General features: G+C 40.6%; 1 protein-coding gene across 1 annotated transcript in view; it reads right to left on the reverse strand.

Annotated features, from left to right (window-relative positions):
• Positions 1 to 19,419, reverse strand: part of LOC126235507 (protein PBDC1) — a 77,225-nt gene that overhangs the window by 19,783 nt on the left and 38,023 nt on the right. Inside the window, exon 4 of the mRNA XM_049944228.1 lies at positions 9,096 to 9,236. Coding sequence (XP_049800185.1) covers positions 9,096 to 9,236 — 141 coding nt within the window. The remainder of the gene's footprint in view (positions 1 to 9,095; positions 9,237 to 19,419) is intronic.

Genomic DNA, 19,419 nt, shown 5'->3' on the forward strand with positions numbered 1-19,419 from the left:
TCTGGACATTACTCAGCCTCATGTGTAGTTCTCAGTCTCTTCTGTCACTGACTGAACGACACACAAGATAATTACCACTGCCGGCCCTCCTATTAGGCACAAGGTTAGATGCCTCAATCCCATTAAGTTGCACGCGGCCTGCCAGCAAGTTAATGAACTTCTGCTGGCAGGCATTCTACAGCCATCGGACAGCAATTGGTCTTCACCCATTCACCTCGTCACTGAACACAATGGTTTGTTTTGAATCTGTGGTGATTACAGATGCTTACACATTCGTACCATCACGTGCTGAACTTACCCAGTGCTGAACATAAACGATTTCACCCATATGTTGTCAGGTGATAATATCTTCAGTGTTATTGACTGCAAAACGTGCCTATCACAAGATTCCTGTAGTGCTGTAAGACATTCCAAAGACTGCTATCATCACACCGCTTGGTTTGTTCCAATACAACTTCATGCCATTTGGCTTAAACAATGCGGCACAAATGTGGCAACGTTTCATTGATACAATCTTACGACAGTTTGAGTTCTGCTTTGCATACCTGGATGACATCCTCATTTTCAGCAAGTCGACTGAGGACCACAAAGATCATTTATCCCAGGTCCTCCAAACCTTGAACTCCAATAGTGTCGAGGTCAACAAAGATAAATTACAATTGTGCCAGTCTTCTGTGACATTTTTGGGTTACACCATCTCCACAGACGGAATACAGCCTCCCAAATTTCACATGCAGGCTATCATGTTATTGCCAACCCCGGCTACGTACAAAGAGCTCCGACATTTCCTGGGAACCATAAATTACTACCACCGACATCTACCTTCTGCCACCACCATGAAGGCCCCGCTGACGGACTCGGGTGTCTGGCAAAGAGACTTTGGGCCTTAAAACAGTCTGTTGGACTGACCCTATGCTAGAAGCCTCCAGGGCTCTAAAGACAGTGTTAGCTCACGCCGTCATACTTGCCCACCCTGATCCATCTGCCAAGTTGTTCATCACTAAGGACACCAGTGACATCGCGGTTGGGGCAGTACTACAGCAACGCAAAGATGACACGGTTTCAACCCCTCACTTCTCCTCTAAAAAACTGTCTACAGCACAGAAGAAATATTCCGCTTATGACAGAGAACTTCTGGCAGTCTATGAAGCCGTCAAACACTTTTGCCCTGACATCTAGGGCCTTGAAAGATGCAGAATGGACATGTGGCGTCAATAGGTCATATCGACCATGTAAAACATGATCTTTGAACTAACTGCTCTGACAAACCGCCATGTTTACGTTCCAGTCAGCCTTTGTACCTTGTACAGTGTACAAGTGTATCTTTCTTTGTGCTGAAATATATGTATGTATAGACATTTATGGGAACAGTTTGTTGTGTATACAGTTATCCATATTCCTGTTTCCCATATTGGTAACCCCGAAGTTTCTACGTCTTCCGCGACTTCCGCACTGTTCCCATAGACATATATAGCACAGTTGTTCCTTGTTCCCTTTCTGGAAAGTAGGAAGTGTTGGCCATCTAACAATGTATGTTTACCATGAAGGAAACACCAAGGAAATTTCTGATGAAGTTTGAAACTTTTTGTTGCACTACATTCAACAAAACATTAAGAGGAAGATGTGCAGTATCTAATATTGTTCAGTGACATGACCTGGACAAAATACGAATCATACACTGGTTTGTTTTCTACTCAATATGGTTGATAACAAAAATATTTAAAACTATAATTCATTATTTGCCTATATGCAGACACTCCTTTCTACCCTGTGACATGGACTTTAGGGCCATTAAATGACTCATCAGGAGGAGTGACAGAACATATACAATGGAAGAATATTGTGGGCTCATGAAAAAGAGCAGGTGTCTGGACATTTTTACATCAAAGTGGATGATATTCTAGCTTTCAGGAAATGGTGGCCCAGGAAGTGTAAAGTGTAAAAAGATATGTGTATCAGATGAGACAGAAGGAAGTGATATTCCTAAGCAAAATAAAATTACTTTTCAATTATCCAAGTTGAAACATACCGAGTATAAATCAGATATGAAATGGGAGAATGTTGCTTATAAGTATATTGACAGACTAAACAAGCCCACATATCCTCTTAAATGCTACAATATCCTACAAAGTCTACTTCATGAAAAGTTTGGAGAAAGCATATGTCACTGGTAGTGTTCCAATACTGAACAAGTGAAGGAGCTGCAAAAATTTGCACAACATATTCCTGCCGGATACAGAGCAGTTTGTGTGTGACACTTCAAAGTGCCCACAATATACATAGAAGAAGAGTCAATATCCTCTTAAATGCTACAATATCCTACAAAGTCTACTTCATGAAAAGTTTGGAGAAAGCATACGTCACTGGTAGTGTTCCAATACTGAACAAGTGAAGGAGCTGCAAAAATTTGCACAACATATTCCTGCCGGATACAGAGCAGTTTGTGTGTGACACTTCAAACTGCCCACAATATACATAGAAGAAGAGTCAATGAATGGAAAGAAAAGCTGCCTGTTATTGCTCTATTCTCATACTTTTTTGAAGATTCTTATCAGTTCCCAATTTTGTAGTATCTAAAATACTAATAAAGTTTTTCTGGCAGTTTTCTGTTTATTTCTTATTTCATTACAGTTTTTAAAATTCCTATGATTGTAGAAGTCATACTTTGTGAAACGGGCATATGTACAATACATGAAATGTACAGTAATTGCCTTTTATGTCACATTATCAAACTAGTTTTCCTTTCAGTACTGTGACAAAACTTTGACTGAAAAAGCTGCAGGAAAGTTCCATGTGTAGACTGTGTGTTACAAATTAACTGTGAAGTTTTTTGTGGCTCCTAAACATTTTCACTTTTGTTACACATGTCCTTTCTGCACCTTGTAGTTCGAATGAAAGTAATACAAGAAGATGACCATTACATGTATAATGGCCTCAAACAATGTTGCAAAAAAATGAAGCACATGTTTGCTTGGAAGCTCTGCAGATTTTTTTAAGAAGAGAACAAATCAAGAAATACTGCCACTGCTGTAGTGACTCAGAAATGAGTTGATTTATAGCTTGCGCTTCAATAAAGAAATCACAAATATTAAAACAAACTGTTCTGAGCATGCAAATTTTGTTATAATGGATGTAAGTACACTGCATCATAATCTATGCACCCAGAAAGGAATACACATGAACTATGAAGGGGAGAAGTTTGTGTGTGATTGTGTCAACATAATAATTAAAGAAAGACTTGAATGGAACAAAACTATGCATGAAAATAGTGGTCTGAATAACAAGATTGTAAATCATTTTTTAAGGTGAAAGTTAGTGACTCTGTAGGCAATAAATTTCTTGTGCTTGAGCTGGATGCTGAAAGCAACACTTTAAACTTAGTGTTAATAAACAGTAAAAATAAAACTTGCTTTAATGCAAATGAACACTTGCTGTACTATGAACAATGTTTTAATTTTAAAACATTTTTGCAATGCTGAAAATGTTTACAACTGTATGTGAGTAGCCTAGATGCAAAAGCTGCTAACTGCATGATAAGTGAAACTGAGATAATCACGAAAAACCCATCCCATTCAAATTACTAAAGTTAAAGATTTCATTTCTTTTTTAAAGTAAGTAAAAAAACTAATTAATTACTCAGTATTAACAGCTGAAATCTGTGATTATGTTTTATAAATTAAAATCTTAATTGAAATATTGAGTTGGTTTCTGCATCCAATTACAAAACACACATTCAGTTGCAAAACCAGCTACTCAGTGATACATTAGGAATGACAGGAGAACAGAATTTAATAATCATGAATATAAACAGTATACATTTTATTTTGAACTGAAGCCTGAAAATTCTACAAAATTTGCATATAAAAATATGAAAGTGACATTACTTTACTGGGAAGAACTGACTTATCTAACGTCAAAAAGAGAACACCACCATCTATATTTCGACATCACAATATATTACAGAAAATACAATGAGTTCCAAATTGCATCTTAGTAAAACATCAACAAAATTTTAAAAAATGAAAAAATTGGCGGAAAGTTGCATCTAGGGTAAAACAGCAACAAAAAGTTCTGGAAAACGAAACTGGCTGAAAATTGCTTTTAAGTGACATCACCCTCAACAACACCGTCCATCAGCTCAACATCGCTTCCAGCTACCTCCTTGTTCTGCGGGTTGGCAGCAGCAGGAGCAACTCTAGGAGTGCCTTCCTGCTCATCCAGCGCCTCAGTGTAGAATCTGAGTTTGTTACTGGTCACCCAGTCTTCACCAAAGTGGAGCTCCAAAAGCTTTACGACGTCTCCACCAAATTTGGCTTATGGAAGTTCTACACCTGTTGGGATTGATGTTGGGCTGTTTCCTTTGCTGAACTTTATCTCCTCTTCAGAATGCTCCTCCACTCTCCAGCTTCAAAATTGTAGAAGCACTCTCCAGAAACTGAACAAGTCATCTTGTTTTTACTTGTTATGACCACAATTTTGTTGGTTTTTTGAATCTGGAAAGTTACCAGTAACTTTCACTGAGTTTTCTGCATATTCTTTCAAATCTTGGAACAGGACATTCATTTTGTCCTAGGCATACTACTGTTGCAAATTTCTCAATGTGCTGAATGTATAAAGACAGGTTTTCAATTATGCTCAACTTGCAAAGTTTTCGATGTTACTGAAAACTCTGTCAGGTGGTATGAATGAGTGGCTCACTACTGGGAACCACAGTTCGATTTCTTCTACACTGCTAGGAGCTTCAAGAAGAGACCAGTGGCATAGCATGCTGATCATCATCCTGTTTTCATTATTACCCCTACATCCACCAGAAACCAAATGAAGTTTTTTCGCTCCGTAAACATTTAGATGAGGTAATCTGTGGTGAACCATCAATGCTAGTTGGTTTTATCCTTTGGCATAGCCATGTTCCAACCAAATGTGTGAAAAAGTGTGTGTGTGTGTGTGTGTGTGTGTGTGTGTGTGTGTGTGTGTTTCTTGGGGGCCTCCAAGGAGCCCTTACAGATTGTAAAGTTGTACAGGCACGTTTGACAGAAATAATACACTGCTTGGTAAACCACCTTTGGTGGTACTAGTTTCTTCTGACAGTCATACCCGAGAGTTATTTCAGCATCATTATTTTCTTTCAGCTTCGTGCAGGGCACCTCAGCTCTCATTCTGTAGACTTTGAGATTGGTTTGCAGGCTCTCCTTTTTGGCACTTCGCTTTTCCACTTCAGTAGGAATTTACAGTGATGAGCATATTAAGCAAGTATCAACAAATGGGGCACCAAAGCCTTTGCAAAAAATGCTCCTGTAGTAACCATATTTGACAGTGTTTTTAGGGTTCTCTTCACAATATGAGGTCCACATCTTTGTTATTGTCAATTCACTACCTAAACAGACTCTGTGGGTGTTGGTCCCTCGCGAGCATTGACATTGTAACGGGTTCAGCTTCTTAACGTGATTTTTAACACTGTAGGAAAAGACAGACTACTACTTACCATGAAGACATATCAAGTTGAAGACAGGCTCAATTAAAAGACACTTACATAAAGCTTTTGGCCACAGCCTTCATCAGTAAAGACATACACTCACCATTCACACAAACAAGCAGACACACCTCACGGACACACTGCCAACTCCAACATATCAGGCCAGAATGCAGTTGTTATGTGGGATGCAAGCAGCAATCTGGAGGGGCCATATTTCTGTGAATCTTTGTGTATTTTTGCGCATCTTTATGCATCTTTTTGCTCATCCCACTCCTCTCAACAACCATGAACACTTATTTTGCCCATTTCTGTGACATTCCAGTTTCCTTTACAATATTCCAGCCACAATGGACCCTTACTCCATCTTTCTGCAGCTTAATAAAATATCCCTCTCCCTGGCTAAAATCCAGTCCCACATCCTGTTTCTCAAATGCTGCTTAAACAATGGAATCTCCCCCCCCCCCCCCCCAACAGCCTAACTGTAAAGATGCCTTCCTCTGGATCCCATCCATCCTTCCACAATGACCTACACCTTCAGATTCCACCAATCCCTGGCCTTCACAAACATGATACTGCAAAAACATCACCATGCCACAGGCATCCAAGAAGCACCTCTGCTCCCTCTGTTAAGGTACTACGGTACTACTGCTCTCCAGTCCCTGCTCCACACAACACATCACTGAAATTGAATCCTTCACTCTCCAGCACCTGGAGGAGCTTTCCAGACACCACCTCCATGAGTTATCCAATCTGCTGACATCCTACTGCCACCTTGGGGCACCACTATCCAACCCCTTCGTACCAACAATTTTCCTCTTTGTCCACCTCTCAAGGCAGCTAAAACCTGCCTAGCTGATATTTTCAGCTTTCCACATACCCCAAAACTCTCTACAAACTCTCCACCACATCCAGAGCCAAAACATTCCTGTCACACTGTTGTTAATCTTTCCACCAATACTATCAGCTCCACAGAAGTTTCAGTCCTATCCAAAGGCCTCACTTTTAGCCCTATACTCAAATTTAACCACACTTGACGTATCGAAGACCTACTCTTCTTCTCCAGATCCCTGCAATGTAAGCACTCCTTTGCCACCAGTCACTCCATCCAAAATCATCCAATCATGATCCTCCCCCCCCCCCCCTCCTCCCACCTATCCACCCACTGGTCACCTTCCTGGAATTCTTTACCTCTTACTTAGCCTCACCATCCTTCCTCATTTCCCTTCCTCAGAACGCCAACCTTTCAGTAGAAGAAGAAACAGTCATACATAACCTCAAAACAAATCCTGATCGTAATCATCCTATCTGCAAACAAAGGTTCCAACACCATTACGAATCACAGTGACTACCTGGCGGAAGGCTTCTGTCAATTATCAACCCCTCCACCTATAAAGTCTGCCAGAATGATCCCAGTCCAAAAGTCCAACACGAACTCGAGTCCCTACTTAAAGACTTAGGCCCTCCCTGGGACACGCCCCTGAATCCATTTCCCTCGTTACCCCTACGACACCCCACACATCCACCTTCTACATGTTCCCCAAAATCCACAAACCCAACAATCCTGGACATCCCATTGTGGCTGGTTAGTGTGCCCCCACTGAAAGAATTTCAGCTCTCATTGACCAATATCTCCAACAAATTGCCCGTAACCAAGTCTACCACGTCAAAGCCATCACTCACTTCCTTCACCATCCCTACCCCTTTGCCTCCTGGACCCGTACTCGACACTGTTGATGTCACCTCCCTATACACAAACATCCCTCATGCCCATGGTCTTACCTCTATTGGACATTACCTTTCCCAACTTCCTTCAGACTCCAAACCCACTACTCATGCCTCATACACCTTACTAACTTTATCCTAACCCACAACTACTTCTCATTTGAAGGGAAGGTATATACACAAATCTGCGGCACAGGCATGGGCATCCACTGGCTCCCTCTTATGCCAATCTTTTTATTGGCCATCTACAGGAGACATTCCTAGCCTCCCAAAACACCAAAAGTATGGTTCGGGTTCACTGAGACTATCTTCATGATCTGGACTCAGGGGCAAGACACCCCATGTTTATTCCTTCACAATCTCTTAACACCTTCTGTCCCATTTGCTTGACATGGTGCTCCCCAACACAGTGTGCCACCTTCCTAGATGTTGATCTCCTCTCTGATGGTTCCAACTGCACCTCTGTCCATATTACACCCACCAACCAAAAACAGGATGTGGATTTTGACAGCTGCCATCCCTTTCACAACAAAAAATCCCTCCCATGGAGCCTCGTCAGTCGGGGATGGTGTATCTGCAATGGAAAGAACTCACTTTCTCAATATACTGGGGGCCTCACCAATGTCTTCATGGACAGGTACTATCCTCCCAGACCTAGTCCGCAAACTGATCTCCCCCGTGCCATTTACCTCCATACAGTGAATCTTCCCCCCCTCCCCTCCCCCAAGAATCAGCCACAAAGAAGTGTCCCCTTCATCACCCACTACCATTCCAGAATGGAACAACTGAACCATGTCCTTCGTCCAGGGCTTTGATTTCCTATTTTCATGCCCTGAAATGAAGGGCATCCTACTGAGATACTTTCCACCCCTCCTAAAGCAGTCTCCCATCGCCCACACAACCTACACAACATCCTAGTCCATCCCGACGCCATTCCCAATCCCAACCCCTTGCCACAAGAATCGTATCCCCATGGAAGACCCATGTGCAAAACCAATCCACCCACCCAGCACTTCCTATTCCAGTCCTGTCACAGGTCTATCCTACCCCATCATGGGCCAGCATCCAGCTATGCCACAATCACTGCACAGCTTTTTATGACTGCCAACCAGCAGTCCACCATCAAACAGTGGCCAAGAGCAAAGTAGATGACCCCATGGCACAACATGCAGCTGAACATAACACACTTTATTTTAATGGCTTGTTTTGTTAATTGCAGTAGAAAATTCTAGATCCTTGTACTCTCTTCCTGTAGAGAGGAATTTTAACTCGACCATCAACTGCCCTGTGGAGAAATTGCTTTCCTGATAGAAGTATTTTTTGGTGTCAAAAAACAGTTGTGTGTTTCTCCAAATTCATCTGAAAGAACACTGATATCCCACCTTTACACTTTACAAGGAACTAACAAAAAAATAAATAAATAAGTGTAAAATGTGGGAAATAATGTTTTAAGATGTAAAAGTTACATATAGGATACCCCTTGCATTTTCGCATTTTATGTATGATATATGCACATAACAGGCATCAAAAGACTTGTCACGGACCCTGCTATTCCTCTCACCTCCCTGCCCCACTCCAGACTGCTGCCTTCCTTCAACGTAACAGCTGCCTATATGTGTATGTGCCTATCTGCAACTCAAGGTGTCATCTTCATGGTGAGTAGCAATCTGTCCTTTTCCTATTATTATAGGTATTCCAACCTGGAGTTTCCATTATGTGATAGCGGCATTGTGTTAGTTAAAGTATTCCAGAGGTAAAACAGTCCCCCATTCATAACTCCAGGTGGACACCCAATTCTATAACAAGTATGCCATGAAACAGCATCCAGCATAGAGAAATAAAAGATGTAAACAATTCACAATGATAAGAAATAGACAATACTTTTTTTTAAACTGTTTACCTCCTTTCCTTGTGCACTTTTTAATTCATCCTCTACCAGCATATCCACTTTCATATCTGGAAACTCCTCACGGAAAATTTTGTAAATCATGTCATCATGGGGTGTCAGTCTCAAAAGCTTTGGATCTACTGAACATAAAATCTGAAAAGTAAAATTGTTGAAAGATTAACATTGTGTAGCATTAATGCTTGTATGTGTAACAACTTTTATCATTCCTGTTCAAGTTAAATCAGATATTCTTAACATAATTTAAGAGAACAAATACCACAGGAGAAAGTAACATTACTCTTTGAATAGTAAGTGACTACAACTAGCAAGCTACAGATGTCTTTAACAATACATGCACGAATTATTTTATAGAAAAATTATTTCATCTGCAAATTCATTAGGTTACCTTGTTCTAGGAACATGAACTGTTACTTGTATCACCTCAGAACAATAATTAGTAAGAATATATTGTGGAGATGTCTGAGTTGAGAGGAAGAGTAAGTTGAATGAAATATTTCCTAAATCTAAACTGATTTTAAAGTTTTATTCTAATTTCAGTAAAGAGGCAAACATTCTACACATTTAGTGCTCATTTAAGACAGAGGGAATTGTAAACAATAGAAGAGAATCAGTTAATAGTAGTACTAAAAATACAAACATAGCCACATATTACAATCCACTTTCACACAAGAAGATTTTAAGAAATAATTACCTTAATCAATAACTAATTAGCAACAACTGAAACTGGAGATACTTTTCCCAAACAAGATACTGTTGCTGTGACATTTCTCAAGATTTGTTGTGCATACAAATGACTGGCTGCAAAAGATTTGATAGGCATCTACACCCCCCAGGTATGGTAAGGCTAAACACTGTACCTACTGCACACTTCCAAACAGATGGAAAACAGAAAGCTCATTTTTCTTCTAAAAAAGGACGTGTGTAAATTGAAACTACCAAACAAAGTTCAATATAAATTCACAAGTAGTGAATATTTTAATAAAGAAACACGAAGAAATAATACTGTTTCAAAACACTTCAAATTCCTCTAGCCTGTCATTGTGAAATTAAAATGATGATTACTTCTTTCCGAAGTATGTAATTTCATTTTCAATTCAAAACTTTTCACACAAATTTTTAAGACTTGGTCTCACTTAAGTGCTGCACTTGGCTGTTTGAGAAATTTGTATTGGTTGTAGGTTACTTTCTGATAAAGTATACATTTGCTTGTCAAAGTTTTGCAATGGTAAACTTTCAGGTGCCAAGAAATCAACCTGGTAAAGAATTTCACAATCTGGTGGCGTGAAGTGGTCACTTGGCCGCACTAAGACAGTTTCGGAAGCACTTTTGAGTTGGTGACTGACTGAAGGTAAGCTTCCTGGAAGATAATGAGAAAAGAAATCTACAAATTTAGTTTAAGAACGCACAGACAAGTGGCAGTAGCACTGAGTAAAATTTTCTCAGTCTTCCAGCCACATCAAGTGGTTAAAATGCCATAAGCTTTACACCAAGTATCCCTTGGCCATTGTCAAGTGGAATGACTGCTCCAACACCCTTACCTGCCAGCAGTGACATCACGAGGGCCAATGGTATCACCATATATCTGCATATGTTGATGGTGTTCAATGTGGCCACTGCAGTCCTGCAATCACTAGATTCTGGAATGCAGGCCACTGCTTCTATTAAGAAAGTTTTCAATGATTTTTATTTCAATGGCTTCTTTAATTCCTGAAATTTTTAGTGAGGGCCATGACAGATGTGTCATCAAATTTCAGCTGATGACTTTTCTACAGCATGGTCAGCTAAAGCAGATTTTTTTTGAAGTATTGTAGGCAATAAAACCTCTCCTGCTCTTTCCTGCATTGCTCTACAGTGCACGCTGTCTGACATAACACTGCCCACAAACTCAGGGTATTCTGTACATCCTGAGAACTGCCAGGCTTCTGGCAAAGGTCTGAAGATAGATTTAATTTTGTGTCCTTTCTGCACACTGTTTATCTAACATGGAGCCAAAGAACACCAGTAGAAATACAAACTTATTTTACTGTTCCTCATCAGTGGTTTTACTGCAATTCTTGTTTGAGATCACTTCATTTATCAGGGATCACTGTACCATTTGTCTCTGAAGTGCCTCAACATGCAGCAAATTACAGGGGTCTGATGGTGTTATTGCAAAATGTACCAATGTTTACATCACACTGTGTTCCTGTTCCAGGCAATGTCTGATGGCAGGTAGGTACAGATAAGTGCGCACTGGTTTTCTGCATATGCTGTGGACAAAGCATCCATTGCATTTGCGATAGATGAGGACATCAAGGAAGGCCAAAGTATAATCATCTACTCTTTCCATAATGAAATGGTTGTTCCAGGCACTATCAGCATAGTGAAACAAACAACTAGTCTTTAATGGGGCCACGTCTCAGGCAATATCTTCTAACTTCTCCAGGAAGAGGTTTGGGATCATGGCCAACAATGGGCTTCCCATTGTAACATCACTGATCTGATCATAATACTGGCCACTGTATAAAAAATAAGATCTGAAAGTGTGTTCAAATAACTCAAAACATATTGATGTCTGATAGGCACATTCATGAACACACAACCACATCAAAACTTACATGTCACCCTCAATAAATCAAAGACAGTTATTCAACTTGTGAACTCAGCTCAGTTCTGAAAAAGACTGTGCAAAGTAACCCATATGTGGAGAGGGGTCTTGCCAAGTACTTCAGTTTGTATGTCAGTAAACCAATGGTGGATAGAATGAGTCATAAGGGCATCCAGTTCTCGTGGATCTTCTGTAGAACAAGAACAGTAGGTGGTATTCGTGCCTGTGGGAGAATATTCTTTACCGCACTTTCTTCCCCCAATGAACGCTTATCAAGCTCAGTGGTCATGTTTATTGTTCTCAGCGTTGGGTCATTAGTTTATGGTAAGCATCTTCATTCAATACATCTTCATATTAATAGCCTGAATACAATATATTAATGTTCCACAGTAATATTTATTAGTTCATCACAAACCGGCTTTCAGCTTCTTAGGCCATCATCAGATAACATGTTGAACAGATAGTCCACACAACTTAAGCGAGCTGTCGACAAGTATTGTAATCAAGCCTAATGGAGTAACTTCAACATTTGAAAAAATAAATAATAATTTCTTGATAATTAAAAACTCGTCCTCTGCAAATGGACATCACTGAATGTAGATAAAACACAATACATGTAATTCTGGGGTACACACAAGGGATGATCACACCATTAGAAGTAACACTGGAGAGTAAATCAATAAATAAAACAATACTTTAAATTCTTAGGTGTTTATGCTGTCAATACCCCCAACTGTGAGTAATGTCCAGATCATCCTAAATATCTTAGCTCTGTACTTTTGCATTACCAATAATATCAGATTTTCAAGATGAAAATTTAAAAAGGTTGACTTGCTTATCCCATTTTCATTCACTAATGTTTCATCACATCACATTCTGGGCCAACTCATCATTGGGAATAAGGTGTTCATTGCAAAGAAGCACATAATAAGGATAATATGTGGTGTCTGCTCTAGTACCTCATCCACATCTACACCTACTAAGATATTCCACAAGCCACTGTACGGTGCACAGAAGAGGGTACTCTGTACCACTAATAGACATTTCCTTTCCTGTTCCACTTGCAAATAGAGCGAGGAAAACTGACTGTCTATATGCCTCTCTAAGAGGCCTAATTTCTTGTGTCTTGCCTAAAGTGTCATGGCGGCTGCAGTGTAACACGTGTTAAGTTCGGCTCGCGAAATTTAGTCGAATTCGAAGGTGTTCTCGCAGGTGGTGTTGTCTAGTACAAGTGGAAATCGTGTAAACAACAGTGTTCTGTGCAGTAGTGCTATTTTTTTTTCTGTGCTCCGCCAATATCTTCGAGAAAATGGTAAACAGAAGAGTCAACAACAGCGCGTCCAGCAGCGGGGAAGCAGCAGATGCGGCGGGCCCGCTCTTGGCGGAAGGTGCGGCCGCGGCTCCCGGCATAGCGGAGCTGGTCCGCTCTGAGGTAAACGCTGCGCTTCGCGATAAAAACAATCTCGATCTGATAGCAGGCACTATATCAGATACTGTAACGGCAGCAGTATTGGCCAAAATGCGTGAAACTGTTGAGGCCAATACTGCCGAAATTACAGCACTAAAAAAGTCTGTGTCTGAATACGAGAAAAAGGCACGAGAGTTGGAAGTGAAACTATCTGCCGCAACTGACGAACTAGAACAGTACCAAAGGCGAAATAGTCTACGACTGTTTGGAGTAGTAGAAAATAAAGAAGAAGACACGGACAACCTGCTTATACAGGTTGCGCGTGAAAAATTAGGCGTAGAAGTGACCAAGGCAGACATTGACAGGAGCCATCGGGTGGGACGAAAACTACCAGGTGCCACCAAACCTCGTCCAATAATAATTAAATTTATCTCGTACCGAAAAAGGGCAGAGATCTTTACCCAGAAGAAGAAGTTAGCAAGGACAGGGCTTACAATAAGGGAAGATCTGACACACGAACGGCTAAAGATTTTAAACAGTGCCATATCCCATTTCGGTCTTCAGAATGTGTGGACTCAGGATGGCAGAGTAATCATTAAGACAGCAGCTGGAAAGAAGACAGTCACAAACATGACAGAACTGAATAGTATTAAGTGAAGCTACTCGAGCCAAAAGTGCAAACTTAACACCATTTGCAAATTGTAACAGCCCTATACTCAGATATAGTCTTGTAATTTTATTAATTTTTTAATTATACCCATATTTGTACCTTCAACTAATTGTTTTTGTAACTGTATTAACTTTTCACTATTTTTTTGTGTCTGTAGCTCTAACCATTACTTAATTTTAGTTACTGCTAATACTTTTTTCATTTTCTCAGTTTATTCTCTTCCGTTCTGAATTAGTTCTATTGCAATTATTAGTCTCTCCTTTAGTTCATTAATCACCCATCTCTTCGGTTTAAATTGTTCATAACAAAAATCACTATCAGTATCACTTTAGCAAATTTCAATCTAATTGTAGCTTCCTACGATAATCACTACCAGCATCACTTTAGTAAATTTCAATTTAATTCTAGCTTCCTACGATAATCTATTAATTATTAAGCTTACTTCTCTCTGCTGGCAGCATCGGCCTCTTAAATCACTCCCTTTTCCCTTATTTCCACCCTAAGCTGTTTCAAATACGCTAATTACATTTCTCCTCGTACGACAGAGGATACGCAGTGACACACAGCCGTCACTGTTTTGGTCATATTCTCCTTGCACCGAATACCACTAATCCATTTTCTATACTCCCGCAACCTCAGGAAATCTCTAGCAGTCGCCTTTCTTCCGGCACTCGCGGTGTCACACACAGGGCGCGCAAAATCTCGGACACCCCTGTGTTATGTCACTTGGCGGAAGCAGCGGCCAGTGCCCCTCGCGGCAGGTAGTGCCTAACAAAGGGACAAACCAGTCTGCCACCCTACTTCAGGCTGCTCAGCGGAACGCGTCAGAGCTTTTAGCAGCTCACTGCAACATCCAGTCTTTACCTGCACATTACGAAGAACTTAGCCTCCTCTTCAACCAACTAAACTACCACGTAATCCTCTTATCCGAAACGTGGTTGAAACCACACATATCCTCTGCATCTATTCATCTCCCAGGGTACACATTTCTTAGGGCAAACAGATCAAAAAAGCGAGGTGGCGGCGTCGGCGCGTATATACGAACAGATCTCAAAGCGAAAGTCTTATGTACGTCAAATCCTGCTGAAGAAAAAGAGGCTGAATTCATGTTCATTGAAATAAATATACAAAGTCGGAAATTCTTGACTGGCGTCGTGTACAAGCCGCCAAAAATAAGCTCAATGAGTTCCTTCCAGTCGGAATTACATTCACTTCAGTGTCAATACGAACATGTCATCGTAATGGGTGACTTGAACATAGACCTGCTAAGAGACACTCCCTCCGCAATAAACCTAAGAAGACTGTTTAGTTGCAATAGCATGAACATTCTTCCATTACAACCTACACACCATACGGCGCACAGTCATACTCTTATAGACGTAATCGCAACGAAACAGACTGACAAAGTAAGAGATGTTGGTCAAACATCGGCCCCTGGCCTCTCAGCACATGATGTAATATTCCTGGCCTACTCTGTGCAGCCCCCAATGATCAAATCGCGTTACATAACCTGTAGGAACATGAAACGTATTGACCTTGACGCTCTAACAGCCGATTGCTCAGAAATCTCATGGCATCAAATAATCAGAAAACCCACAATCGACGGCAAAATTAATGAACTTGGTGATAAACTCACTGCCCTCTATGACAAACATGCACCTGTGCGCACAATCCGTGTAAGAAAATCTCCTGCTCCATGGCTGACAGCTGAATTACGTCAAATGATGACTAATAGGGATGCTGCCCACAGGCGTTTCAAGGCAGATCCGAAACCCGAGCGTTTCGAAGAATATAGAAAGCTACGGAACAGAGTGAAACAATGCATTCGCAATGCTAAAATCAGGCACGCTCGCTCCCTTGTATGCAGCGATCTGACGCCCACGACTCTATGGAAGAATCTCCGTAGCTTGGGGGTCGGAAAGGCAAAATCGGAAACCACTTTTCATGTGTCAGCTAACGAATTAAATGAATTCTTCTCTGCACCTCTGAATACCAGCACAGCTGATAATTACCGTCCACAAGAATCCCTAAACAGGATAACTAACAACGATACCTTCCATCTAAAACATGTAACAACAAATACGGCAAGAAAAGCAATAATGAGAATCTCTTCTGATGCAATAGGCAACGACAGTATCGGTATAACCATGATTAAGAATGTTGCCGATATCTTAGTGCCTGTCTTAACTGACATATTTAATTTTTCCCTCGTGAACGGAATATATCCCACTGCATGGAAAAGAAGCCTAATTCGACCCATCCCTAAGATCGAAAACCCGCAACTGCCTAGTGATTACCGACCAATTAGCATACTGCCTGCTGTTTCCAAAGCACTTGAATATATTGTTCATGACCAAATCACTGAACACTTGCATGAATTCAGCCTATATGACAAATTTCAATCCGGTTTCCGTAAACATCACAGCACAAACACTGCTCTAATTAAAGTAACTGATGACCTGAAATATGCCATCGACAATCGAAAGGCAACAATATTGACGCTACTGGACTTCAGCAAAGCTTTTGACACTGTTAACTTTGACATAATGCTCAGAAAAATGCAACAGCTTAATTTCTCTGAAAGTGCAATGAGATGGTTTGAAAGCTACTTAAAAGACAGACAGCAATGTGTTGTCTGCGTAAATGAAAAATCTTCCTGGAAACATGTTTCCTCGGGAGTGCCACAAGGATCAGTCTTAGGACCACTTTTGTTTTCTTTATATGTCAATGATATTTCATCGGTTCTGTCCTCCTGTAAATATCATTTCTATGCCGACGACCTCCAGCTCTACCTAAGCGTCAGACCTGAAGATGTAAACACTGCAATCGCTCAGATGAATGATGATCTGTCTTCAGTAGTGACATGGGCGAAAAACCTGGGGCTTAAACTAAATGCAAAAAAGACGCAAGTAATCTTAATAGCCCATCAGAAATTAATAAGTTCAGATTTCCGCGAACGGCTACCCCCTATTCTGCTCGACGGTACTCCAATACCATATCAGAAAACAGTGAAGAACTTGGGTGTAACTTTGGATGAGCATCTCAACTGGGCGGAGAATACAGTCGCAGTGTGCCGAAAGACGTCTGCTTGTCTCTATGCTCTCAAAAAGTTTCGGAACATATTTCCACAGGACTTGAAACGCCAGCTCGTGCAAGCACTCGTTCTACCGAACCTCCACTATTGTGATGTGATTCAACAAGGCATGAGCAGTGAAAACAAAAGACGGCTAGAGCTAACCATGAATGCCTGTGTGCGTTACACCTGCAACATTCGCCGATACGATCATGTTAGTGCTTCATACTCCCAGCTAGGGTGGCTGCGGCCGGACAAATTGCGCGACTACCACACTCTATGTCTACTCCACCGACTCCTCGAGGCGCAAACACCCCAGTACCTTGCTTCAGAGATTAAAAACCTGTCATGTCATCATAATCGAAACACGAGGTCACTCTTATTTGGTATCCTAACTGTGCCCACTCACAAAACAAAAACTTTTGCAAACTCCTTCTCAGTTGCCGCTGTCCGCCTCTGGAACAAACTGCCCCTTACCTTGCGCAAAATTCAATCTCCTGCTGCTTTTAAGAAGAAGTTGAAGCATTTCCTACTATCATCCTCATAAAGTTCTCCACAAAATTAATGTACAAGGACAATCCCCTCATCTGTCAAATAGCAAAGCTAGCGTCTCCTATGTTGCTCCTGAGATGCCTTCCTCTTCATCTATCTCTATTAGCCACGCAATATTCTTTTCCTTTATATTTCCTTAATTATGTTTCATCATGTCTCTCTATTCTTCTCCTCCCTTCACCATGAGTCTCCCTCATACTCCCTGCTGCCAGCACTCCTATCTCAAATCTGTCTGTTCAATAATGTCTAATTATAACAGTACTTGTGATCTAAGAATATAAACTCTATATGTATGTATTTTTCCAGGTGTACCTTTCAAATTGTTTATTTCACTTTTTGTACTAGATGTAGTTTAACATGCCTACTAAAACATATGAATGTAAAATAAGTAGAATGCCTGGTTAGATGTAAGAGAGGGCCTGATGGCCCTAATCTTGCCAGGTTAAATAAATCAATAAATAAAATAAAATAAAATAAAATATATGGTCCTTATGCGCAATGTATGTTGGCACCAGTAGAATTGTTGGGCAGTTAGCTTCAAATGCTGATTTTCTAAATTTTCTCAGTAGTGTTCCTCGAAAACAACATCAGTTTCCCTCCAGGGACTCCTACCTCAGCTCCTGAATCGCCTCTCCAACACTCACGTATTCTTTGAATCTACTGGTAAGAAATTTAACAGCCTGTCTCTGAGTTGCTTTGATGTCTCCCTTTACTCTGACCTGGTACAGATAAACACTTTAGCAGTACTCAAGAAAAGGTCACACATGCCACCTATATGCGACCTCCTTTAGAGATGAGCCACACTTTCCGAAATTCACCCAATAAACTGCAGTCGACCATTTGCCTTCCCTACCAAAGTCCTCACCTGCTTGTTCCATTTCACATAACTTTGCAATGTTATGCTCAAATATTTATAAACGACGTGATTGTGTCAAGCAGGACACTACTAATTCTGTATTTGAACATTATGGGTTTGTTTTTCCTACACATCAGCATTAATTTACATTTTTATAGATTTAGAGTTAGCTGTCATTCATTGTATCAACTAAAAATTTTGTTTGGTTCTTCTTGTATCCTCCCACAATAACTCACTTTCAACAATACATTGCGCACCACAGCATCATTAGCAAACAACTGCTGCCCACCCTGTGCACCAAATCATTTATGTATACAGAAAACAGCAGCAGTCATATCACATTCCCTGGGGCACTCCTGATGATACCTGGTCTCTGATTGACACTTGCCATCTAGGACAACATATTGGATTCTAGAAGTTAATTAGTCTTCAAGCCAGCCATATATCTGTGGACCTATTCCACATGTTCATACCTTCATTAACACCTTGCAATGGAGCACTGTGTCACATGCTGTCCGGAAATCTAGAAATATGGAATCTGCTTGCTGTCATTCTTTCATAGTTTGCAGTGTATCACGCGAGAAAAGGGCAAGCTGAGTTTCACGTGAGCGGGGCTTTCTAGAACATTGCTGATTTGTGGATATAAGCTTCTTGGTCTCGAGAAAATTTACTATATTCAAACTGAGAATACGTTTGAGGATTCTGTAGCAAACAAAAGTTGGGGATATAGATCTGTAATTTTCCATGTCCATTCTTTTACAATTCTTATATATTTCTCATATACGTCTCTTTAACCTGTTGTGCTCAATGAAAACAACCTGACAGTACATTTCCTCCCTTATGAAGTTTGTTGTCAACAGTCAATCACAGTTTAAAGACAAAAACGGTAAAATTAATTAAAAAAATATTAGTTGGGGAAATGATTTACACCATCCATCAGTCTTAGTAAGGCACAGAAGAAGGTACTCAGCTATAAAATCTTTGGCCACCTACAATGTAATGTAAACCTCCAAAATGTACTGAAATCTTATCTCTTGACAACTCCTACTCCACAGAGGAATTTCTGAACGTGTAGTAGTATTGTGTGTGTGTGTGTGTGTGTGTGTGTGTGTGTGTGTGTGTGTGTGTGTGTATGTGTATGTGTGTATGTGTGAGAGAGAGAGAGAGAG

Source organism: Schistocerca nitens, chromosome 1 (assembly GCF_023898315.1).
Source record: "Schistocerca nitens isolate TAMUIC-IGC-003100 chromosome 1, iqSchNite1.1, whole genome shotgun sequence".
NCBI classification, from domain to species: Eukaryota; Metazoa; Arthropoda; class Insecta; order Orthoptera; family Acrididae; genus Schistocerca; species Schistocerca nitens.